Source organism: Lygodium microphyllum, chromosome 6 (genome assembly GCF_053477565.2).
Source record: "Lygodium microphyllum isolate KBCC chromosome 6, Lygodium_microphyllum_v1.1.10, whole genome shotgun sequence".
Lineage (NCBI taxonomy): Eukaryota > Viridiplantae > Streptophyta > Polypodiopsida > Schizaeales > Lygodiaceae > Lygodium > Lygodium microphyllum.
The window spans coordinates 126,299,015-126,326,082 of NC_141140.1; the positions used below are offsets into that span (position 1 = coordinate 126,299,015).

The 27,068-nt window shown below is 41.7% G+C and overlaps 1 protein-coding gene and 1 pseudogene across 2 annotated transcripts in view; one reads left to right on the top strand and one right to left on the bottom strand.

Annotated features, from left to right (window-relative positions):
- The window catches only part of LOC148035094 (protein AUXIN SIGNALING F-BOX 2-like), a 48,809-nt gene extending 21,967 nt beyond the window's left edge, over positions 1-26,842 (bottom strand). The window contains exons 1-3 of one of the 2 annotated variants that reach the window (XM_087680050.1): positions 26,047-26,842; positions 24,784-25,517; positions 23,400-23,892 (exon numbers count right to left, since the gene is read on the bottom strand). In XM_087680050.1, the coding sequence (XP_087536176.1) occupies positions 23,400-23,892; positions 24,784-25,256 (966 nt within the window). In that variant the 5' untranslated portion in view covers positions 25,257-25,517; positions 26,047-26,842. Of the gene's footprint in view, positions 1-23,399; positions 23,893-24,783 lie in introns of both variants that reach the window. The other variant, XM_087680049.1, reaches the window with a different exon arrangement.
- On the top strand, positions 2,553-3,948 carry LOC148035095 (uncharacterized; annotated as a pseudogene).
- Positions 26,843-27,068: the final 226 nt, after the last annotated feature.

Below are 27,068 nucleotides of genomic sequence, written 5' to 3' on the forward strand. Positions count from 1 at the left end.
AGGCATTTTTTATGGTCTTCATATTGATCATATTTAGCATTTATTGCTGGCTGACTTGATCATATTGAGAGCATATTTTTGTTCTATTTATTTTGGCCCTTCCTTCTCAATCAATCAATCACACATCATAATAAATGTGAATCTTCTACTGGGGAGAGGAGCAAATGTCGGTTCCCATAGCTAGTGACTCACCATTGTATGAGATTGTCTCGAGTTGAATATACGGATTTCATTTCCCAAGCACACATCTGAGTTCTCATATGTATTGTCTCCTTGATTGTTCCTTCTTTCCTTTCTCCTTTGTCTTGAGTTCAACAGTTTATTACAGCACATGTTTCTACTTCCATTGTTGCATCCCATTTCAGGTTCTATGCTCCTATGTTTTCTTTGCTGATTTCAGTACTATTTTGACCATTGTTGATCAAGTGACTACTACTCCAACCAAGCAACCTATTTTTACTGCGTTCTTGCTGACGTCAGCATCCATACAGCCTGCATCAGCCCCTCTACTGCCTGCATGTCTATTCCAGCCTATTGTTTTGGCATATTCACCTCACCCTTTTGCTTACATGGGTTGTGCCTATTCGCCCTTACTTCAATGTATTTCTAAAGAAGTCCTCCCTATAGTTACCTCCTGTCGAACATCTTCTGAAGTATGGACGAAGTTGCAGCTATTGTATGCAACACCTGCCCTCATAAGGGCAATCACTCTTTATGGACAGCTCCAACAAATTACATTCGAGGCCAAAGATACCGTCCAATCTTTTCTACTTTGTGTGACCCAAATCCAAGACCAACTTCGACAAATGCAATCTGCCCTTCCAAAGGCTCACCTTATTGGACTTATACTCTCCAAACTCCCTTAGATGTTTGACGGAGTGGCGAGTGTTTTCAGGGCATAGACATCATCCACTCCTATCAATTTTACACATATGGCCTCAATGCTACCCAAGCATGAGACCTCTTTGCGGTTACAAGGATGGCTTTCGTCATCTTCGAGAGGTTCCAGTGAAGCTTTTGCAGCTTCAGAGAGGGATTTGAAAAAGAAGACCCAATGTTACCATTGTGGGAAGAAAGGTCATTTACAAAAGGGCTTCAAAGAGTTAGCAGCTTCCAACGAGAAAAAGGAGAAGACGAAGTGGGATCCAAACTCCTCCGACAAGTCCTCATCTGCCTCCGACTCCGATCCTCCGACCACAGCAAAGGCATTGGAACAAACACAAAGATATACTCTAATCTTCTCTATTTTCAAGTGCTAGCACGATCAACATCGACAACAAGTTTTCTCCAAGGCACCTTCCTGGTGGCTTGCGTACCCACTTGCTTGGGTATCCATGGTTCTACTTCGTGATTCTAGGTTGTATGGTCTATGATTCATTCTCACTGTACCATTGTATTGTATGGCAAAATTTAGGATCTTTTAGGCATTTTTTATGGTCTTCATATTGATCATATTTAGCATTTATTGTTGGCTGACCTAATCATATTGAGGACATATTTTTGTCCTATTTATTCAAGCTCTTTCTCCTCAGTCGATGAGTCAATAATCATCACACTTGTGGACCTTCTGCTAGGGAGAGGAGCCAGTGTCGGTGCCCAACACCAATGACTCACCGTTGTATGCAACAGTATCATGTGGATATATGGATTCCGCTTCCTGAGCGTACATTTAAGTTCTCATTTGTATTGTGTTCTTCAATGTTTCTTCTTTCCTTTCTCTTTTGTCTTGAGTTCAGCAGTAGCAGTTTATTACAGCACATGTTTATGCTTCCATTGCTCCATCCACTTCGTATATGTTCACCTCCGGTGTCACTCCCCAACAAGCAACATCAATCTTCAAGCCTGTGTTTGCAGCTCACATGCTCCTCACCCTTCAATGGCAGTCTTCCTGCTCCAAACATCACCAACTTTCATCCTTGCATTGCAAATTTAGAGGCTCCTCTTTGACAGCAATCTCCCCACTACAAGCAATACCTTGTCATCCTTGAATTTGCAAACTTAAAGGCTGCTTGGGCAATCTCCCTACTCTTGGGCAGCCTTCATGCTACGGCACTCTTGTATCAAATCCACTTCATTTATTCAATCCTTCATGATCTTGTTCATTTGAGTTTCTCTTCTCTTCCCAATGTTTGCCATACACACTGTTTCTCCTTGCAAACCCTACTCTCTCTCTGTTTGCTCTATCATTTCTTAACACGGCAAGATGCAGACTTCAATAATCAGTGTGTGCAGAGATTCAACTTCACGAGAGTGTGCTCAGCCTATGTGAAAACAGGGCAGCATGTGCAGACTGCAATGTGCTCAATGCTGAGTACTCAGCCCCACCCTCTCTCCCCCTAATCTCAGTTTTCCAAGCCAGCATGGTTTGAAAGCAAGGAAAAGAGTGGAAATTTGTCACTAAATTGCAAAAATTGAAGAATGGACAGCATACTATGAAGTGCAAATATTGTTCCCACACATGGAATGGTGGCCCCGCTCATATTCATGCCCACATATTGGGGTTGAAGGGATTGTTTATGATGGATGCACGTAGTGGACCCATTATCAATGTAATGGTTTCATGCATGTTTGGTTCCACATTCTATCGATTAGTTGATACAAGTGGTTAAGTATAAATCAAGAGAGTACATCTTTGAAATTCTTAAGAGTGCCATTCTTGAAGTGGGGCATCAAAATGCAGACCAAGTGTGCATGGATAATGCAGCCAATTGTGTTTGTGCTGGTCACTTGGTTGACCAAGAGTGGCCAACCATTTTTTACACCCGTTGCACATGCCATAGCCTTGATTTGCTATTTGAGAATATTGGAGAATTTTCTTGGGTAAAGCCTATTTTGGAACAAGTTGTGCAAGGGGTGACATTTGTCACACGAAAAAATACAGTTCTTGCTTTGTATAGAAAGTTCAACTCAAAAGAATTGCTTCAACCACCACAAACTCGGTTTGCATACATGTGTATCATTTTGGCAAACATGTTGGATGAGAGTCTTTAATGGATTGCACCACATGGTTGTTAGAGATGAATATTGTAGAAAGAAAGTAAGCAAAAGTGATGAGGCTTTGCAGGTTTCATTCATTGTCTTGGGTTCTTCATTTCGGACCAATGCCAAGATGATTGTAAAGCTATGTGCTCCGATTTTAAAGATTTTGCATCTTGTTGATAGAGAGGGTGCCACCACAGGGTTAGTGTATAAGCTCACTGATCGCATAATAGAAAAGATTGGAAGTCTTGAGGTTTTCGATGCTTCCAAGCTACAAATCAAGGCACTTTGTGTAAATGGATAGAACATGATGCACTCTCCATTGCATGCTACTGCTTTTGCTTTCTATCCTATTTGGAGAGCAAAGAATCCTAACAATGACAAGGAGGTGATTAAGGGTTGGATGGATGTAGTTGAATGTGTTTCAAACTATGATGTAAGTGCTCAAGGGGAGTTATATGATCAACTCGATAAGTCTATAAGTCTAAGTCAAGTGCATTTGCACGTACTATTGCAAAGGATGAAAAGAGGATGCATCAAGGTGTAAAATCATGGAAAACTTTTGGGGCAGAGACACCAAATTTGCAGCACTTGGCACTTAGGATATTGTCTCAAGGGACTTGTGCTTCACCATGTGAGAGAAATTGGAGCACTTTTTCTCACATTCATACAAAGAAAAGAAGCAAGCTTAAGCCAAAGAATATAAAGAAGCTTGTTTTTATACACATCAATTTGTGTCTCATAAGCAAGTTGAAAGAAAGAGAATTTGAGAATATAGAAGTGACCTTGAAAATGCTAAATAAGGAAAAGGATGATGAAAGGCTGCTTGCTTTGCAAGAAATGAGAGATGAAGATGATTTGAATTCAGCTCTCATGATAGTGGGTGCATCGAGCGTTGGTACCTCTAGTGTGCCACAAGATGAGGTGGAGGATGAGGGGGATAATGCTGGAGATGAAAATGACTCATGAATCAACTTAAGTAGCACATGCCACAACAAGTCTACAATCTAGAGTCTTGACCCTTGTCTCTTTAGTCTATTGGGTTGCCTCTATAGAGTGTAAAGTACTATGATGCATTATGAGTCATGACATTTTGTGACCTTAGTGGGCTGATTATAATTTATGAGTCAATGAGTCGTGACATTTTGCGATCTTTGTGGAAATTCCCGGTCCCCTTGTCAAATTTAATTGTCTTTTAAGCTTGTTTTTCAAAGTATAGGTTTTATTGAAATGTCTACAGCTCATATTAAGGTTCAATTTATCATTCTTATATATTTTTTGTCTTTTAAGAAAAACATTCGGGCGATGTATGATTCAACCCAAGAGTCTGAATCATACTTCATACTTTCATACCCGTACAAGTATGAAAGTATGAGAAGTATGCTATCAACTATGACTACCAATTTTGATTTGGGCAAAAACTTGGATAGTTCCACACTCCCATATCGATTTTTCCTCTTTGGTGAGCATCAAATTCTTCAACATGGAGGCTTTTCCTTCCAAGGCAAAGTTACAATCTTCTTTAGTGCTACCATGGAGATCATTCATTTCATAGATACTCAACTAGGCATGCACTACACTCTTCTTCATCAAATGCTTCTCCTTTATCCTCCGGCATCAACAGGATGGAGTGATAGAGGGTGCTTATTTCGCCTACTTTTGGAAAAATAGAGAGGGAGGTCTCATTCCCTTGGTGCTTACTTTTTTCACCATTGGGGGTGAAGGAGAGCACATTTTGGTAGTGAAAAGGGGCACTATTGCAAATGGGTGCTTAGGCAACTGAAAATTTCCCATGATGTTGTTAGAGATTTGTCATCCCCTAGACTAGCATTTCTCAAGTTACCATTGGTGCAATCAATTCTCTCGAAGGTACTCTCAAAGGGCATTATACATTACTCCTATCAGTTTGGGTATAATTTCTAACAATTGCTTGTACAGTCAGACTAACCAATCGGACTGCCACGTGGCAGTCCGACCTGGTACTGCACCAGTCGGCTGCATTTAATGCAGCCAACCTGCCTATTTTTGGCACCTAGTTTTTGGCTATTTATAACCGATATCCAGCAGTCTTCTACCACTTCTGTTCGCAGATTACAGGATGGAGGCTCGTGCAGATTTCATCTCTGTCTGCAGATTTCAGGTTGGAGATAGTGCAGACTGCAACGGACTTCGAGGTGAACAGCAGGTTGCACCGTCGAGGTGGAGCACAGAGTCCCACGCACAGCGCCCGTGTACATATCTGCATATCTTTGTATACAGCACACTTTAAACAGCAGATCTTCATCTTCCACTGTCTCTTTCTCTCTTTTCTCTGCGTTCTCTCTCTCTCAATCTTGGTCCCACGCTTCCGCATCGCTGCACTCTGACATGGTATCAGAGCAATGAATAAGGGCTGACTGAGTGAAGAACCAACCTGATGAGGAGATTCCATCGCGACACAAGGCTGCATTTCTAGCGTTTGAGGGCGAGCGGGAGGGCTGCGCCTCAGAACAAGGCTGAAGCGAGCGTGGGCGCACAGGAAAGGAGTCCGGTTGGTGGATTTGCTGTTGTTTGCTGCTGTTTGAAGAGGAGGAAGGCTGAGTTTTCAGTCTTCGAGTGCGTGTTTTGCTTTTTCATCGCCTCCGGCGGGCGAAGAAGGTTCGGGGAGCGGAAGAAAGAGCCCTAGCAGGCTGTGTTTTCACAATCAGAGGGGGCTGCTTTTGCATTTTTGAAGGCATTACAAGTGAAGTTGTCTACAGAGATTGACTTGGAGTTCCAGACGATTATGGACCGGAAGGTGACTGTCTTACCGGCTCTTCCCGCAGATCAAAAGCTCGATGGCGACAATTACCACATCTGGCGTGTAATGATGTTGGCCATCCTTGAGTCCTATGATTTGGCAGAGCTTGTACAGGAGGAGATCAACCGGCCCTCGGTGAGAGATGAGTTCAAACTCTCTTTCGATGCTCGTGCGGAGTCGGCCAAGGCACAGTCTCACTGGGACAAACTAAACGCCCGGATTTGTTCTTTTCTTTTTCTGTCTTGTACTACAGCCGTGATAGCACACATCGAGCACCTAACGGTGGCTCGCGAGATATGGCTGGAGCTTGATCAGATGTAAAACCGGATGACCCTTATGAAGCGGGTTTCTTTGGAGGTGCAGATGCCGACCTTGTCCGTGAACAAGTCTTCTTCGTTGCGGGAGCACATCAACAAGCTTAGACAGCTTCAGATGCAGGTTTAGAATGCGGGGAAACCGATTTCCTCCGAAGACATCGCGATCACACTTTTATCCCAGTTGCCGCCACAATTCGGTGCTTTCTACTCCGCCCTTATTGCTTCGGGGCATGAGTCTACTCTTCGGTGGAAAGAGCTGGTTCCTATGGTCTTGAACCAAGAGGAACAACTGAAGGGACAGCATGCTTCCAAGTCGGAAGCCTTGACAGGTCAAGCCTCTCAGAAGAAGGGGAAGGACCAAAAGAAGAAGAAGGAGGAGGACAACAAGTCAAAGAAGGACAAGAACAAAGAATCCACATGCCATATTTGTGGAAAGACTGGCCATTGGAAGAAGGATTGCCCTGACAAAGACAAAATGGACACCAACAAGGACACGAAGGATTCTGGAGCAGTGGCTGCACCCTCATCAGTTGCATTTCTTCATCTAGCTGTCATTAAGGACTCTACACCGAATGCTTCTGATGCTGCGATGACAGCTCTCCACGCTCGAGAGTGGATCATTGACAGTGGTGCCTCCCGGCACATGACTCCATCAGTTGGTATTGCCCAGCTGCGACCTTCACGTGGACAGATTCTCATTGGAGATAGCTCTTCGGTGTCTATTGCAGGACGGGTGAGATGCAGCTTATTCCGGATGGACGTGGTGGTAACCATACCTCAGAGGTCTTGCATGTGCCAAATTTAGGGTATCATCTACTTTCGATTCATAAGATTTGTTCCCTTGGACTTTTGGTGGAGTTTGACAGTGATTCAATGCGAGTCCTTGATCGTAGGTCGAGGAAGGTTCTCTCATCAGGATATGAGGAGAACGGCATCTACAAAATTGACGTCTTCTACCGCTCTCCCTACTCTTCTTCTTACCTCTCAGACACAGTCAGCGCTATGGCATGCTCGGTTTGGTCACCTCAACTATGATTATCTTCGGAGGGCGTCACGTGGACAGCTTGTTCGACGGTTTCCGGACATAGTGGTGAGCCAGCAGCCATGTGTCTCTTGCATTCGTGGGAAACAACATAGGGATGCGATTCCCAACAAAGCTTCGCGACGGGCTACTTCATCGATGGAGCTTGTATCTACGGATCTTTGTGGCCCTATGAGGAACCGAGTCCTTGAGAGGAAGCTCCTACTTCATGTTGATCGTAGATGACTACAGCAGGATGATTTGGGCCTATTTCTTGGCGTTGAAGTCGGAGGCCTTCTCCCACTTCAAGGATTGGCTTCTCTTTGAGGAGAACCGATCGGGCCGGAGATTGAAGACCTTGCGATCCGACAAGGGTAGTGAATTTGTTTCTAATGAGTTTGCTAGTTTTTGTGTAGATAAAGGTATTCACCAAGAGTTTGCTAATACTAACACTCCTCAAGAAAATGGCATTCTTAAACGGAAGAACCGAAGTGTGATCGAGATGGCGCACACCATGATGGAGCACCGATAGACATCTCAATTTCTGTGGGCCGAGGCTGTGGCTACTGCAGTCCACATCCTTAACCGATCCCCCACTTCGGCCGTTGATCGAATGACACCTTTTGAGGCTTACTTTGGGACTGAACCCGATGTTTCTTATTTTAGGGTTTTTGGGTGTGATGCCTAAGTTCACATTCCCAAGGCTCATCATGATAAATTTGAAGCAGCTTCCCCAAGACAGGTGTTTGATGGCTACAGCTCTCAATCCCAAGGCTATCATTTGTATGATCCCGTCAAGCGGGATGTGTACACCAGTCGAGATGTGTGGTTCGTGGAGGTTCCAGCCATAGCAGTGGATGAGAAGCATCCCGTTCTTGGAGATCCAGGGGAGAGTTGAACTCCCGATATAGTTCCTTTGGAGCCCGCGCCTTTTGATTCCGATTTTGTTTCCGATACAAAGTCTACTGTTTCACCGGTCACCCCCGAGGAGTTACCACCAATGGATATCCCAGAGTCTTCAGCTGATGGAGAGAGACAAGGAGAGATCCGGTCTCCTCCTCATTGGGCCTGTGACACTCCGTGATTCAGGGATCAAGGGGGTCCCTGAGGAGTGGGGACCGCAGGATGGTCTGTGGCGGTCACGGAGGCACCACGCACATTCTACGTAGCTTGTTTGCTCTAACTATTGTTTGATGACCCATGTTATGCAGGATCGAGAGCCCACCTCCGTGAAGGAAGCTTTACAGTCCGCACCATGGAAGAAAGCTATGAAAGCTGAGTTGGAGGCTATTGAGAGGAATGGCACTTGGTATCTCGTGCCTTGCCCCCCGAATAAGAAGGTGATTGGCGTCAAATGGGTCTTCAAGACCAAGTACCTTAGCGATGGTTCTTTGGACAAGCACAAGGCTCGCCTTGTTGCTAAAGGTTTTGCACAGCGCCCAGGGATTGATTGTCGTGACACTTTTGCCCCCACTACTTGTATGGCGACTATTCGAGTTGTTCTTGCCTTGGTTGGCCATAGGAGATGGCCTATCTACCAGTTGGATGTGAAGGTGGCCTTCCTCAATGGTGATTTGAAGGAGATCTATGTCGAGCAGCCTCCTGGCTTTGGATCTTCAAATGGGAAAGTCTACAGGTTGAAGAAGACCTTGTATGGCCTCAAGCAGGCTCCGCGTGCATGGAACGAGAAGATTGATTCGTTCCTTCAGTCACAGTTGGGATATCAATGTTCCAAGGCCGATCCGTAGCTTTATATACACACTTCCGAGCCTGGTTGTGTGCTTTTTGTGTTACATGTTGATGATTTAATTGTCACAGGTGATCATGCACAGAAGGTCAAAGAGACGAAGGCAACTTTACATCAGAAGTTCGAGATGACGGACTTGGATGTACTCCATTTCTTCTTGGGCCATGAGATTTATCAGTCTCAGAGAGGGATTTTCATCTCTCAGCAGAGATATATACAGGAGCTCTTGGTTTCTTTTGCGATGGAGGATTGTCAGACCATTTCTACTCCTATGGATCCGAACTGGAAGGCCACATCACATTCAGCTTCTCCCATGGTGAATGCTTCCCACTATCGTCAGTTGATTGGATCATAGATTTGGCTCCTCAACACTCGTGTTGATCTTTGTTTTGCTGTTGGGCTCTTGGCAGGGTTCATGAGTGAACCTCAGACGGTGCATTGGCAGGCTGCCCAGCGGATACTTCGATATTTGAGGGGGACATCTGATTTAGGGGTTCATTATCCAGCAGGCACAGGTGATTCAGATCTTGTACTTGCAGGTTGGAGCGACTCGGATTGGGCTGGTGATGTGGACCACAGGCGGTCTACAACAGGTTACTGTTTTACCTTGGGTGCAGATGTTATCTCATGGAGTAGCAAGAAGCAACCCACGATAGCCCTTTCATCTACTGAGGCGGAGTATCGGGCCGAGTCTTCCACCACATGTGAGGTTGTGTGGCTTCAGAGATTGTTGGAGGAGCTTGGCTGCCCCCAGACTCGTCCTACTTTGCTGCGGTGCGACAATGAGAGTTGCATTGCCTTGGCACAGAATCCTGTTTTCCATGCCCGGACGAAACACATAGAGATCCGGTACCACTTTATCAGAGAGAAGCTTCTGGATAAGACCATAGCTGTGGAGTACTGCAAGACAGAGGACAATTTTGCAGATTTGTTTACGAAGGCACTTCCCCAGGCTCTACTTCGGCGACATGCTAGATCCCTCAGGCTTCTTCCTCACCCAGGCTCTGAGAGGGGGTGTTAGCGATCAGATCCTGACCTGGTAGCCAAACGGACTGCCATGTGGCAGTCCGACCTGGTACTGCACCAGTCGGCTGCATTTAATGCAGCCGACCTGCCTATTCTTGGTGCCCAGTTTCTGGCTATTTATAGCTGATATCCAGCAGTCTTCTACCACTTCTGTTCGCAGATTACAAGCTGGAGGCTCGTGCAGATTTCATCTCTGTCTGCAGATTTCAGGTTCGAGATCGTGCAGACTACAGCGAACTTCGAGGTGAATAGCAGGTTGCACCATTGAGGTGGAGACACGCAGTCCCACGCACTGCGCCCGTGTACATATCTACATATCTTTGTATACAGCATATCTTCATCTTCCACTGTCTCTTTCTCTCTCTTCTCTTTGCGTTCTCTCTCTCTTAGTCTTGGTCCCACGCTTTCGCATCGCTGCACTCTGACAGTTTCATGGGTAGGACAATGCCACACAAGCAAGTCGTATTTATGGCAATTAGTGCAATTGATTGGTTGGCCATTTCTAGTGGTTTTGGACCAAATTTGGTAGGTCAGCCAAATCTGGCTGCAATCGGCCAAATTTGGCTGGCCGACCTGCCATATTTCTCCCTTATTTATCGGTCCATTTATAGCATGCCCTCTTCAGTTCATCTTTGCAGTATTGGTGGGAGAGATCTAGCTAGAGGAGATACCCCTACATCCCTTGGCCGACCTGCCATATTTCTCCCTTATTTATCGGTCCATTTATAGCATGCCCTCTTCAGTTCATCTTTGCAGTATTGGTGGGAGAGATCTAGCTAGAGGAGATACCCCTACATCCCTTGTACATCTGCCCTCTTCATTTCAGCATTCATTAACTACAGATTTCTGCACTCTCTCTCTCTCTCTCTCTCTCTCTCTCTCTCCTATTCATCTTTCAGTCTTGTCCATACACTTCCGCATTCCCTACACTCTGACAGACGTTTTAAATGTCGCCACAACATGTTAAATGTCAACCTTTTTCACATGACATCTTGCATTTCTCCTTGCACCCTCCATGCGTTGGCATTGCGTCTATATGAAACAAAGCCCTTGGATAGAGTCAAAACAAACAAAAGGAAGCATCCCTCCAAGGTGATAACTCTTGCATTGCGGAAGCATGCTCCTTTTTGCATTGTCAAAGACTAGTCAACTTGGATCCAAACATGTGCAACAAGCATCCCTCCAAGGTGATAACTCTTGCATTGTGAAAGCATACTTCCTTTTGCATTGTTAAAGACTAGTCGACTTGGATTGTCAAAGGTAATGTTTAAACTCATAGTCCTAATGCACAACTCAACAAAAGGAAAGAGAACTCAAGAAAGGGAGAAGAGATATTCAAATCTTTATTGCAGCAATAAAATAGAGATTTGTACAATCATCTGCTCCAAAGACGAAGCTCTATCCAGCTCTTCGGTTCCATGAAGTTGCCTGACTATCCTATTCAGAACAACTCTTCACTCCATCTCCATCTGCCCGAATAGTCTTCCCGTCGATCCACCCAGAATTTTTCTTGCTTGCCCTGATTTCACATGCACTCCAACACACAACTAGACTCGCTTGCTGCTCCTCGCAACTTGGCACAAACAAAAGAAGAAGATATGACAATTGAGAACCACCAAGATTATCTCCACATTTTGGATATTTGAATAATAGTTAGTGCCACATTGGCTTGAGTATAAAAGGACGTACGAGATTATTTTACAGCATCTTACCATTCACTTCAAATACCTTCTATCAATGGTCATTCCTTCGCTATCAAACACATTGCAAACCATGATTCATGAGTTTTTGGATTCCCTTTCTCCTTCAAAGGGGGTTTCAAAGCGGATTTTCTTCCTCTAGGTTCAAATCAAATGACTACTCATCATATGCCCTTCATCCACCTTGGCAGAAAACCTTTTTATGCTTCATCTATCCCGAAATGGGGTGGTCATCCTCAAACTACCCTCTCACCTATTGATTACCCACAATCTAATGGTTCTATCCAGTCTGAAACCTTGGATGAATCAGCCATGTCTTAGTGGCAGCACCTTTGTTCCTTGTCTTACATGGAGATTCAAGACAGGAATAGTGTCCTCTCTCTAAAGACCCAAGATCAAGCAAGACTTCATATTCTTAAGGCTTGCCAACATGGAGACATAGAGGCTGGCTTCTCTCCTAAGGTCAAGTTCCAAGCATCCTCAGCTATCACCTTGCCTAATATTCTTTCTTACAAGTTTTCTCTTAGCTAGAGTTTTTTCTTTTCTTTGATTCAAGGTGTTACCCTTCTCATCAACTACCCATGCCACATAATTGTCCTTACGTGGGGATACCATTATGTTTGTATTTACAACACATTTAAAAGTTGTACAAAAGATGAGCATGTCTCTCTCACTGCTCTTAGGGTACCTTAATGGTTGTGTTGATCAACCAAAGTCATGTCAAGAAATGATAGGTTTACAAGGAGGAGCATGCCTCTGTCACTCCTTTTAAGGCATCTTTTTGGGCTTAGATGGGTGTTGATCAATAAAAATCATTAGATGCATTAACATTTAGTTATAGCGCATTAATTCCTAATTTTGGAATCCTTTCTTTACATTATTCGCATTCACTGCAATGTTAGTGACAAATGCTCCAAATCCCCCATGAATAGGAAATACCTAGGCATTCATCACAATCCCTCTTTGTTCATCACTCTAAGTCAATCTCCCTCTTCATCTACTACAATTCATTACTCCTCTCAAATGCCTAGTGGACTTGCCCACTAGAGTGGCTGATTGCTACCACCTATGGCTGTTTGGAGCTGCCCACATCAACTAGAGCTATCGCCCTAGTCTATTGGCTGCCACCCAACTGTTGAGCTTAAAAATGCATTACAAACTAATTAGCTCTCTAAAACAGCCCCAAAACATGTATATTATCCAAAGTTTCATTAAACAATGCGCGGTCCTAGAGCATGTTCAAACTCTATTCTCATAATCCAAACCCTAGCATCACTTCACATGGTATTAGAGTTGGTGCACTTCTAAATATTTACATGAGGCTATCATGGATTGCTTGATTCATTCTTGATTACACTAGACGTCACATGGATTGCTTGATTCGTTCTTGATTACATTATACGTTACATGCCAATTCATGATGGCTCAAACCACTCTATCTTCAAATTCTTTGATGTTGTCACATGCTACCCCTACAATAGAGGCTTTGTTGAGGCATTATGGTCTCGATTCAAAGAGTAGCGCTCCATCCACTAACCTTTCCTCTAGGAATCATTCGCAAAGACCCAACTCTTCTTCATCTCATATTTATTTACAAAGTGCATTTAAGTTGGGGTCCTCCACTGCTAAGACTGATCTCCTCTCAAGAGAGAAAAGACAATCCACTCGAGAAATATCTAAAAGTTCAAATTCTTCACAATCAAGCCCAATGGCAAGTTTATACAATCCATTTTTGTGTAAATCTGTTTATGGTCATACTCCTTCAATTGTGCACAAACTGACTATAAGATACCTGAGAAACCCAATTCACTACCACTATGAATTGGAAGAAACCTCTATGTTGTTTGGCAAGGTAATCCTTCATCCTTTGTTTCACACTTGAGTATGAGTTTGGTGCTTTTCATTCACCTTCACATTTCCCACCTTTCCCTCCCACTTTCGCTTACACATTTAAATTCACACACATTCAATTTAAACCCTTTAGACCTACCACAGGTTATCTGGTTTTAGCTCACGTTGTCTTTGATGCAAATTTAGGTTTTAGCCCATCATTAGACACTCAAGGGTGTACCACTTTGCACCCTAGCACTTTGTTGCCAAGAATGTCATCCATGCACTATGAACCTTTCCCATATCTGCAAGTGAGTGACTCTTTCCTATGGTCTTGTTGTCTAGGAAATCCCCCTCCAGCACATTATACCACTCTCCTCGATTGCCTAAATGCATGAACCCCTTTCTTGTGCTAATGAGGCCCCTCCTATAAAGGACTCAAGGAGTGGATAGAAATCATCCAGCCACTTCGACCCAATATCACCTTCCCCAATTGATCCTAAACACATACAATGTTCCAATGCCGACGCTCAATCCGCTTCTTTGAAGGAATAAGGAAGTGGTAAAGTACATCACAAAGACCCTCCTAGCATTACTTGCCTAAAAGAATATGTTTTATATATATTGCCAAAAAACCAGCCATGTAGATAACAATTGTCGCTCAAAGGCCAAGGGTATCATTCAACCCACACCAAAATTCGCACCATCCACAACTAAGGATATTTCATCCACACCAAAGTTAAATCCAATCCCCATTTCTCAAACCAATATCGACCCCTTTTGCCAATAATAGTGTCACTCCAAGGAGGTTGAGAGAGGAATCTTATCAATGCAATTTCTCCACCCCCTAGTATCCATGCTCATCAATGTTTAACCATTGATGCAATGGATCTTGGATCTCCCCTCAACCATCAGTGTCTCATGGCATCACTAACTGGTTCGTTCATTACCATCCTCTAGGCTAGTTTCTTAGGCATCCTACGTTCATCCATAAGAACCCTAGACTAGCTTCCTTTAGACTTAGCCGTACTTTTTCAAGTCTTCCATTACACATTTCCTTTTATGTATTTACTTCGACAACAATGTCAATTTAAAAATGGTTATTTAAATTTCACATATATACTATCAATTTGCAAAATAAAAAGTTGAATACTTGTCCAAGGGCAAAAAGTCATTCTTTTTGAAAGCCTCTTCTATCTTATCCATAGACTCATTAAGAAGACCCATGGTGCTACCGTCCATATTATTGATGTGTAGCATTGTGTAGATAGGATTGAGAGTTCTCACCATAGCCTCAACTTCTTTCCACCAAGTATCAATCATGACATTGCGCAAAAACGACATGAACTTTGGATAATCAAACTCATCCCACTACTAATCAACAATGCTGTCGCCAACCCTTAGAAGGTGTCTCCTTGCTATGATCTTCCCCTAGAAGGTCCCAACTGGCTATCACTTGCATCCAATGTTGATTCCACGCAAGTAGAATGACCAACATCCTTCTCTCTCTCTCACCAGTTCAAAACTGACTGAATGGCTAAGACCTAACACCCAAAAACGTTTCTTAATTTGCATGGGCACGTTTGCTAAGTGACAACCTTCCATACTCATTTTTCGGCATTATCCAATCATTAAATTGATTTTTAGAGTTAAATAATTCTAAAAAATAATTTTAGTCCTTCTAACCCTACCCAAAATCTAATATACCCATCCATTATTAAATTGGCTAGGCCATTTGCAACCTGGAGTGGTTCCCAACCTCTATTGCATAGAAACATGAAATGGGGAACAGAAACGGGAACAGGGAACCGAGATGGGAAGTGTGACGGAGACGCCAAACCTAAGGAACAGGGACGTGGGAACAGAAACGACATTTAAAATTTTAAAATTCATGAAAAAATTTTAATATTTCACTCATAATCCATGTGGACTCTGGAGTATTAAAACCCAAGTATATAATCCACAAGGACAAATCATTTTAAGTTTTAAGTTTAAAGATATCATACATTATTCTAAAACTACTCATTAGAAATAAAATTATAACTTACAAGGCTCAAGAGGTAAGCTATATCAATTATAAAATGCATAATACATATGCCATAAATGATAGAACAATGAACAATGAACTACTCTTTAAAGTCTAAGCTGAAAGAACATGCCCACTGTCCCATTGCCAAAAAACTTAAAAAATTACAAATATAAAGTCTAATCTTTGAAAGAACATGCTCATTGCTCCAAAAAAAACTACAAATATAACGTCTAATCTCTAGACTGAAGCAAAATGTGGCATGCCAAAATAGCTCAAAGGGCAACTACAATACTATAAATACAAATATAATGTCGGCATGGCACAACAACCCAAGTGTCACACTGTCATCAATGATTATAATATCATATACAATACAATGTACATGTGTCATGTATTATGAGACTCATGATAAGTAAACTAAATCAAAGATCATCATCATGATCTGAGGCTACTTTAGCTACTCCTGAAGTGCCAACCTCATCATCATGTGTACCATGAATTGCTACATCTCCCTCAACATCAGCATGTGTCTCCTCTTCTTGTTTCATCTCCCACTCTGTGAATGGATTGGCCTTTGTTGTCATACTGTTACATAGCATCCTTAAATTAGCACTAACGAATACTAGATCATTTGCTCTCTCCTCACCAAGACGATTTCTCTTCTTTGAAGCAATGTGAGTGTATATACTCCACAATAGCTCCAAACAAGAGGAGCTAACTGTCTAACTCAAAATACAGATGGCTAATTGCTGCAACTCAAGACCATCCGAACCATAGTCCTCCCACCACAAAGCTGCCCCAATCTTGCAGCAATCCTCCTATGCATCCCCACAACCAAAAGAACCCCGAAAGGTCCTATAACATGAAAGCTGGTCTTTGATCTTTCATCTAGTGCCATGATCAAACACTAGACGAGACAATATAAGTCTCCATGCATCCATAACCTCAGTATCATTCTCTTGACCCTTGCCTTGAAACTCAACATTCACAACAAATGCAGCTGCATGCATGGGTGAGCTATAGGAGTTTCACCTCATCACAACTAAATGGCGTATCTCCTCATATGCCTCATCATTTCGTGCTAACTCTTACAGCTTTTCATTCAACCTATCCATAGCTTGATATACCTTGCCAATGCAAGGTTGCATAGCATCTACTCTGACCTGGCTGCACAAAATTAAATGTGGTCATGATTTTAAAAAAGCATATCATTGATGTATCTGCCCCTTCATTCTTCTTGGGATCCCAACTAGCATCAAGTATGCTCTGTCTACATGCAACATGTGGCGTTGATGCCGTGACCGATGCAATGTCTGCAATAGGTGTGGAGGTAGCACTTCTTAATACTGGCCCTACTCTAGCCACATCTAATGGGAATGGTGTCACAAAAGTTGCAGGATTAATTGCAACACTTTGTGGTCTAGATGCAAGATAAGCTTGTTGATATGCTACACCGTCTCAAAGCTCCCTTTACTTCTCCAAGGTCACATTAGGACAAAACTGGACCTTTGAAATTCGCTCATGTAGGAGATGAGCTCGGACATGATTATGCATAAAACGAAACAAGCGGCAATTAGTATTCCATATTTTAATATTTGAGTAGCTTTGAAAAATTAAAATCAATCAAAATTCAAAATAGAAATGCTCGATTCAATGGAAAATGCTCAGTTCAATGGATTACCTTGTTTGCTCCACTGATTCGCTTGTATGGGCAAAGCTTGCAAGCCCATGGTCGTTTTTTCCACTATGACCAATCATTAGACCTTCTTCCTCGACCACCAACCCAACGAGCAAGGCAAGAAGATAATTCCATTTTAGGTTGAAAATTGAAGTAAAAATGCCTCGAGAAATGAGAAATCGAGTTTCGAGAAAAGGGAGAGGACACAAGAATCAAGAGTGAGGGTTCAAGCCCTAAGGAGAAGTTGAGAACTTGGCACTTAGAAGAGAGAAGGAAAAAGGAGAGAAAGGAGAAGGAAGAAAAGAAGAGGATAAGAATGGAGAACTTGAAACTTGGAGAAGAAGAAAGAGAAGAGGAGAAGAAAGAGAAGGGAGAAGGAAGAGAAGGAAGAAGGAAGAAGAGAAGGGATAAAAAAAAGAAGGGAGAAGAAAGAAGAGAAGAGAGATTGGAGACTTGAGCAGGTGGGGTGCTGGCCACTGGAGCAATAGGGGCCCTAGGCAAGCTATAGCAGAGAGGAGGCAAGTAGAACATGCAATAGAGAGAAGGCGAGGGGAAGCGTGCAGTCAACAAGGCCCAAGCAAGCAAGAGCGTGTAGGATTGACGAGTGGGCGAGAGCAACAATGGCACGAAACGATGAGTGGAAGCAACCCAAGGTAAGTGGGATGCCATGTGGAGTTCCCTATCTAAAACGAGAAAGGGAACGTTCCACAGTTTTGAAACGCATGCCATGACGGCTTCATGCCGGGGGCAACGATTCGACGTGCCGAAGGACCATTCTGACCGTTTCCTCTTTTTATGCTCTATTGATCCTTAGATTGGCATAAATTAATTAATTAATACTAGTCCCTAATATCACCACTCATAAGTATTGTCCAAACAACTATCCTAAGGTCAAAATTAACACCAACTAACCACCAAAAAACCAATTGGCATAACTTATCATAGTTTTTGTCTTTGAGATCCACTGTATCCTCGAGGTCCTTAGCACATTACCATGAAATGATTGCCATGTGTATCATGTGCTAAACAACCTTGCGCATTTGATTAATAACAAGTTATCAACAAGATTAAAGAATCTCAAAATTTCACGTCCCCATGACATATGCTAGGTGTTAGGGCTAATCTTTCCTTGTATTGAGATCCAAGAGCATTCAAGCTCTCTATTTTGTCTAGTCTGTTGTTGCTAGATTTCACCCTTTTCGATTAAGTACTTGTAAGTTAAAGTCTATTGGCCTTTGGACTACTAAAGGCTCATCTCAAGATTCAGTCTGCAAGTTGAGACATTTGATTCTTTCTTTTACATTATCTATTGTTGTAGCACTTTTTGGGATCAGACTCAAGAAAAATTGCCATTTTTTGCAATTCTACAACTTTTATTCGATATATTCTATGTTGAGCCACCAAAAGTAAGGACAACATTAAGACAAAATTATTATGCATTAAGTGCTCTTCTAGCTTCACAAAAACAGTCCTAAAAAGAAAATAAAAATCAAAAAGCTATTTTATTTTTATAGTACAACAAATATCCAAAAACTCCCTATATAAGGATATGTTTTAGACATCTACTCTCATCCTAGTTTATTTAGCACTCCATTTTCAACATAATCTTCATCTTCAAACTCTTCCAACTTGCTATCTATCTATCGCAAGTTTCCACTTTCCTCTAGTGTTACTACCCACTCTCTTGAAGGTATTCCTTGGCAAATAAGTCGGGTTTGTAGAGAGGAATATAGAGTGAGGCAAACATTGTGACAAAGAACTTAGAAACGCAAGAGAACAATGAAGTGATGAATTATGCTCATTAAATCATGTTGAACGAATGCTTATACAAAGGAGTAAGCGAGCCTCAAGGTTTCACGTCTCTAGGACTAGTATTGAGATGAGTAGAGCGGAGTCAACGACCCCAATCAAAGGTCAAAGACGATTACACTATCTTGGCTGACCAAGTAGTAACGCCTGTGAAGAAATGCTCTATGGGGGAAAGTAAATTACAATTCTCTAGGCAAGGGGAGATAAAGAAGGCATTTAGTGATGATTGACAATATTCGAGTGAGTGCAATGCACGAGGACATAAAATTGTATAGCTTTGCTTAGCATTTGATTAAAAGTTAATCAAACGTGCAAATGTAACTTCATGTTGAGAATAGCACAATAAAACAATATTTTCGTAGATCATCAAATTCATGAAAAAAGACAATAATTGCAAGGATACTAAGAAACCAACAAATTCAAGTGACGTATTAAGACAACTTTAGTCTCAATACTAGCACAACATGGTGGATGACTATATGCTAGCCATGGCTTGAACCCACATCTCTCTTGAAAGTTTAATGCAAACTAAGGATAAGCAATCAACTAAACCTCAACCATATCTGTGCCCCTTGAAATGTGTGAGGCACATGTCAGATATTTTACAATGCACCTTAAAATATCAATTGGTGCTAAAGGCAAAAGTTGTAATAAGTTATACCTGACAAGTACTAGGTGGTACCAAGTATCAAAAGTTGGCCTAGAACATTTAATTAGCTATTTGTAGCAATGGTGACACTAAGGGACTAGCATTAATTAATTAATTACTACCAATTCCAGAATAATGAATACTCAAGATCACTTAGGTGATTAATTGGCCATGCCAATTAAATTGTTGGCTGATTAGGATTTTTTTTCTACATAAAAATAATTAGTAAATTAATTTTCAAAATTTGTATTCTAAAAATTAATTCAATGGGCTGGATAATGCTAGAAATCAATTTACAAGACTGCCTTACCCATGTAAGTTTAGGAAAGCTAAATTAAGGCTAAAGGGAGAAGAATACCTCGTTTTGCCGTTTGGAGCTATTGGAAACATAGGTTTGGTTGTGTTGTTGCCTACTTTTGGGACCATTTCTCAACCATTAGAGACCATTTTGGTGAAGGCATGGCATATTCTTGACCAGGGGAAGCTAATGATCGTGACAGGTGCACTATCTCCTAAAGATTGCAATCTTTGATACCCCTTTGTTGTTGAAGAATCCATCTGGCCCTCGAAAACCAAGTCAACAACTCAATTTCACCAAATTCTCATGGCAAATCTCAAAATTCTCTCTCTGCAACAGTCTCTCTTTTTCTCCAACCATTTCCCTACCATGCTCTAAATTTTTTAGCAACCTAGCCAATAGGTCTAGAGATTTTGGGTGAATCTCTGCTAAAAAACCTAATTTACGACAAAAATTGGGATTTGACAACCACCTCAGGAAGCATGTCTAGATATGAAGGCTTGAAACTTGAATTTTAAGAGTTAAAATCAATGCACTACATGAGGATTCAAGAAGCCAGCTTGCCAACATTGAATTTCGGGCAATTAATTTATTTCATAAGGAGCACATATGAAAATCAATTCCCTAGCAAACCAAGGAGCAAATTGATTAAGGCTTGTTAGTTATTTATGACAACAAGAGGCACTTGGATTAGTGGAGGAGGTCTTAATCTCAATTATACTCTATCCATATGCAATACAACTTAAATAAATACCACAAGAGGCACCAAGTTTTGGATCCAACATGATGTCCAATGTCCAAGATTAAGTGGTGAGATTTGTATTTTTAATTTATGTGAATTTTATACTTCGTGTAATTAGTCTTAAATCAAGTTAGTACCATCATATTTGAGGAGGAAGGCTAGTTTCAAAAATGTAGTCATTGAATTGTTGGTGATGAAGATGATGAAATCTCTTCAGAAAGATAGCTACTATCAGGGTGATTGTGTCAATGAAGATAGCTTTGAAAAAGGTAGATGCAATCAAGTGATTGAAAGGTAGGTCTTCATAAGAAAAAAAATGCAAAGTATGCTGAAGAATCCAGCTTGCTATAATCAAATGCGACTGCTAATGATGATGTGGCGGGCTTATGTGGAGTAAGTAGCTCTTTGGTGCAAAAAATACACATGGGAAGCGGTTGGTAGTGAAAATGCAAATACGCACGTAATTCTCTAGACTCGACGATAGGTTGGTGTGAACTTTCAAGTGATGCTCGGGTTTGGCTTATGGAACATAGACACTCTAGGACCACACACCATTTAATGAAACTTTGGGTAATTTACATGTTTTGGGGCTGTTATGAAAAGCTAACCAATTTATAAAATACATTTTTTAGCTCAACATTTTCCTTAGACCCAAAACTAAAACCAAAGAGAGACTATTTATAAAATACAAACATTGATAGACCAATTTATAAAATACAAACGTGAGTTATTTTGGGCAATTTAAGATTACTTAATACTAAAGAATCTTGCAAGTTGTTTCCTGTAAAATTGAAACCGCATAAAATTGTGCAATGCAAATTATGGATCTTGGATTCTTAGGTTAAGTTAAGATTGTTCAATGACTCTAGTCTCTAGCATACTTAGTACATATACATATATGTTTTATTTATACGCATAAACACATACATTATTATTTATATTATAGTTTATTAGTATTTTCTAAAACGTCATTTTCACAAAAACTTTGAGCGGTCAAAACTATAAGACTTCGAGACTCCGCCCTTTTGAATTCCAAAACTCATGTTTTCGAAACACATGAAAACTATTATCTTATATTGCAACAATAATTGAGAAAGATACAAGATATGACTCTAAGAGCCCTAATCATACACTATGCACTATATTCCCACCCTTCATGTATGCATAGAATATCCTTGCTCATTCTAAGATAGTTTTAATCAATCACAATCAACCTTCACTTGATCACATGCAACTCTAAATACTCCAATCGACACTTGTCAACCCACTCACCAATGCTCATAACCTTCCCATGCTCAAGATCTCACCATTGTCTCACCAAGAGATCTCAATCACTCTAAATCACATCTAGCTAGAGAGAAGACAATGCTCAATGTTGAATATACTAATTTCTCAGTTGAGAACCAAGAGTTGCTTCAATTAACCCAAAACTCTTGGAAAACTACAAAATAGGCCATGCTTTTGACATAATCACAAAGCCAATCAAACTATTAATTTTCAAATGATCAATAACTGTTAAAACGACCGTCTAAGGTCATTTTGAATATTCAAAACTTTGACCAAATATGTATCATGGTCTACCATTGTTTCTAAGAAGGTTGACTCATTCTATGGCCAAAGAGAGTTTGATTTACATAAGGAAAATATTGCCATATCATAAGTGTACTACACTAAGATTGCTACATTTGTTAATTCTTTACTGCTCGCTACCAAGCCTTCACATTGTTGTGATTCCTTTGGCATCAATTTTGATAGCTTGGATGGTTCAAAGATCTATTAAAGCACAACACACCTCAACATCTCTCACCTCACTCCCTTGAGAGACAATGGTTGTTGGACAATGCTCTACTCCTTATGCATTCCTTACCATGATTCTAGCTCTTACCTTGAAAGCCCTCCTAAATGAACTTGAGACAATGAATTTGAGGCAGCAATCAAAGCTTAAGACAATGAATTTGAAAATTTACTAAAAGAAAGGACTTGCTATTATATACATTGTAAAAAGACATTGCTTTGATAATGGTCTTCAATTCCAAGCTAAAAATCCTTTAACAAGATTACCAATTCACTACTCGAAATGACTATCATGGATAAAACCACGAAAAAGTTTTCCATGTTCTTTTGCAGCTTTAGAAATTTAGTGGGGATCCACTTAAGGTCACCCTATTGTATATTTATCAGCCCCAAGTTAAGAAACTTACAAACTTCATGTTCATCAATCTTAAGAGATCAATGTTCAACACTCGGGCGCAAGCTCTCTACCTCTCAATCTTGTCTCATGTGAATGCCAATGAACCATGTATACCATTGAGATACTTAGCAATTAAATGGCCCCTTTCACATGGACAGTATAAGATTACGAGAATGAATGGTAAAAATGAGATTACATACATTCTCTATAATTGATAGCACACGACATCACATCAAGCAACTCAAAAATAAACCAAAAATATAGTGAAGTAATCAGGCTGGCATATAGGTAAAGTCTTATTCACCTATCTAGGTTTATATGAAAGGAAAACAAAGACAATTCTACCGGCAGTGCCATATAAAAGAGAAATCTTCGAAAAAAAGTCGTAACATTTCTTCAACTTAGATCCAAAGAAATCTTTGAAGTTTTGCACTATTAGCTTCACTGGCAAGTTTGAGAACATATTAAATTCCTCATACCACTGATAATAATAATCAAGAACCATACAAATTCCTAAGACCATTACCTGCAAAACTCCCAGTTTTCAAACTAACACAAAACAATCTCTTGCAACTAAAATCACAAGGCCAGAAAAGAGGTGTACCCATAAACGGCGCAGATTAGGGCAATGACCAGCAAGCTTGCCCAAGTCTATGCCATTGACTGGTGTGTAGCTCAGATTTAATGATACCAGATTTCTGCAGATGGGATATATAATTGAAAGGTGATTTTGGGTTGTCTCCCAAAAGCCTGATAAAGATGTCAGATTTCTGCAATTGCTAAAAGAGCTCTGTAGCCTTAACAGATCTTCAGTAGTGATGTCTTGAGAGAAGGAGCCTGTTCCAAGTTCACATAACTGGGGAGCTCTGAAAAGCAACTCCTGCAGCTGTTCCAATGATATAGACCTGTTCAGTTTCAAGCTTTTCAAGTTCGAGCACCTGGTCACAAGCTGTTCCAAAGCCTGAAAGTCCACCTCATCCTGAACAGTTTCAAGATTTAGGGATACAAGAGAAGTACATGCCGCCTGGAATTGGGATACAAATGAGCCAGACAAATCATCCACTTTATTCTCAAGCAAATCAAGGCATTGCAAGTATCTGCCAAGATGACAAGAATTTGCATTAAGATCATCCTTGAAATATAGGTTATAGTAAGACTACAGTAACCTGTAAATCGAAATGAAGTGCATGCATGCAGAAACAAAACTGACATGGACCAGAGCGACCTACACTATGACTACAAATCCACCAATACACATACAAATCAAAAATGCAAGCACCGGTAAGAGCATACAGAAACAAGTTGCTCTCAGTAACTTGATGTAGCAGTGCTGCAAACCCTCACATAGACAAAGGGCATACAGACCCAAGTGATGTAGAATAGTGCTCAAACCATCCAATACAGCCAGCAGTAGCAACTTGATGACAATATATTTTTGCATATGATCACAAAACTATGCCTACAGGTATTTAAAACCTTGCTGGTCTTTCAAGGGGGTTACAAAATTGAGTAGATCTCCGTTTCATAGCTTAAAATAACACCTGATATCAGAAAAGTGGCTAAGAGTTAAAACCTTATATCCTGTCAAACAACATTTAACAATAAAACACTAGCAGCAGCTTGCAGACCCCCAAGTGTACCACTCAAACAAACCTTTCTCATTAACCAAGCATACAGACATGCTCAGAGCATCTAGAGCAAACTAAGAGATTATGGTATTTGGGATTCAAGAAGCTTACAGACCCAAGTGTACCACTTAAACAAACCTTTCTCATTAACCAAGCATATAGACATGCTCAGAGCATCTAGAGCAAACTAAGAGATTAAGGTATTTGGGATTCAAGAAACTTAGTTTTGACCATTAAATGTGAAAGCGGACTCCTCAAACGAAATAGTAACTAAAGCCACAAGAATGGACCATCACATCAGCATATATACAGATCTTGTGACAAACTGACGTGTGAAAAGAGTTTAAGAGCACTTCTTACTTGCAACTTCTCACAATAAATGCAAGTCCATCAGAGCTGAAACCTTCGCACATAATCAAGGTTAAACTCTGAAAGTTGTTCAAATGGGTTGCAATCCTTGACAGACTTTCATCGGACACAGTCATGCGTCTCATTCTGAGCTTTTCCAATGAGGGATAAGCTGTGCAGAATGCCTGAACCCAGGGATCAGCATGGGCACCCCAATTACTAGGTAACAAGCCAAAATCAGCAAATCTAGGCTTGCCTTTGAGAGTGACAGAGGTGACATTAGGAAATCTCTGAGCAAGCCTTTCTGGTGTTACAGCATAACAGTTGCTTATAAAGACATGTCTCCTGCTTTCAGCTTCTACCTTGTACCAAGCTTTACAGACAAGAGATACGCTGTTCCTGTCCTTGTCTGTGCTGATGAATTTCAGGACATGCTCCAATACATCTTCGGTGAAACAGGCAGCAGTCTCTTCTCTTCCCCTCATACGACTCCAAGAAAGGCTCAAATTATATAGCTTGCTTGTCTTCTCAGTAAAACGATGCCTTTTCAGGCTGATTCACTGCACAGATGGTTGACTATAGAAGAGAAAGCCAACAAAATTAGCTCCTCTTGATGGAACTCTGTGACTGTAGATGTGTTGAAAGTATCCCGGAACTAGTCCTGATGGAACACTCTTAGATGAAATCAGAAAGTTCTGAAAGTATGGTGGAACCTAGTCAACGTACAGCTTGTCCTGATGGGACACCTTAAACACAATAAGATTTGCATTAAACAAAGAAGCTTGATAGGCTAAAGAGTAGTTGCAAAAGCTCCGAGGCAATTGCCAGCAGAATGCAATAAGCAGAATTTTGCTGCGTATAATTTTTCTTAAAATGCAAGAAACAAGCTGCAAAACCAGGAGGGGAGGGAGGGGGGAATCTGAGGAGAGGAGTGTGAGGGGACAAGGATGTTGGAATTTTTCCCTGCGTGTGTGCAGGCTGTGGAGAGCAAATCCAGCTGAAGAGATAAAAGGCGAGAATGTGTAAATCTGCGTGCGTCTATGTGTGTATGAGAAGGAGAAAAGACTGTTGGGAGTAAAACTAGCGTAAGAATGAAGATGAGAGAACGTGGAAACCTGTGTACCGTGTGTTTGTCTGTGTGTGTGTGTGTGTGTGAGAGAGAGAGAGAGAGAGGAGAGAAGCCTGTCGTTTTGGATGTGGAAACGCTGCTCGAGAAGAGATGTCTGATGTAGGATGAGCAGCGAAGAGAGAGATGGAGACGGAGATAGTACGGACCTTTGAGCCAGGCAAGTACATTCAGTCCGGAAAGCGCAGAAGCAAGGAGACTACGAAGATCAATGCGTGATCGGCAGCTCGATCTTGCCGCCGCGCAAAATCACGATAAGGACGAAGAAGAAGAAGAAAAAGAAGAAGACCAAGCCAATATCCATCACCGTGAGCAACTTGAATATCGCACCTCCACCATGAAATCCCTTGCACTGAACCAGCGTCATAATGATGATGATGATGATGATGATCCACATGAGGAAGCATCTGGCTGCTGTCCACCATAGCCATCCTCCTTGAATCTCTCTCTCTCTCTCTCTCGCGCCTGGGCCTTACGCCATAGCCATTAAGCTCGCTTGGACTCTTCCTCTCAGCTCTTTTCCCCTCGCCGCATTTCTACCCCCTTATTGGCTTCTCTCATCGTCCAATTATGCGCGTTTTCCACCCGCAAACCCATGTCTGCCATAGCTCCTCGTTTCTCCATCTTCCACCACCTCCCTTATTATTCCCGAAGAAATTCAGATAGAAACAACCGCCATTAAAGCGTCCTCTCCGTCAATGTCCAGTATAGCTTTTGGCCTCTTCATCATCAGACACGCGCGCGCGCTCGCACACGTCACACACACACACACACACTCTCGCTCTCTCTCTCTCTCTCTCTCTCTCTCTCTCTCTCTGCGCGTCTGGCGATGGCATCAGACGCAAAAACTGACAGGTTTGAAAACCATCCCAGCGTAGACTCTACCTCGCAAAAGCAATTGTAGGGGGGAAGCTAGAGCCTAGGGGGGAGGGGTACGATGTACCACACGCACAGACGGAGAAGAGACGCAGACGTTAGACATGGACAGACTGTGATGGCGAGTTTGAAGGTGTTTTGTCTCTTTACGAAGGGAGGAGGAGAAGAGAACCCGGAGCACGCGCCCGGGGGCCGGCACGCACCCGGGTGCGCATCCGTGGCCCTATCCAATCCCAGTTGCCAAGTCCAACTGTCGTGTACAGTGCTACAAGGTCCTTCGCACATGGCTGAGTTA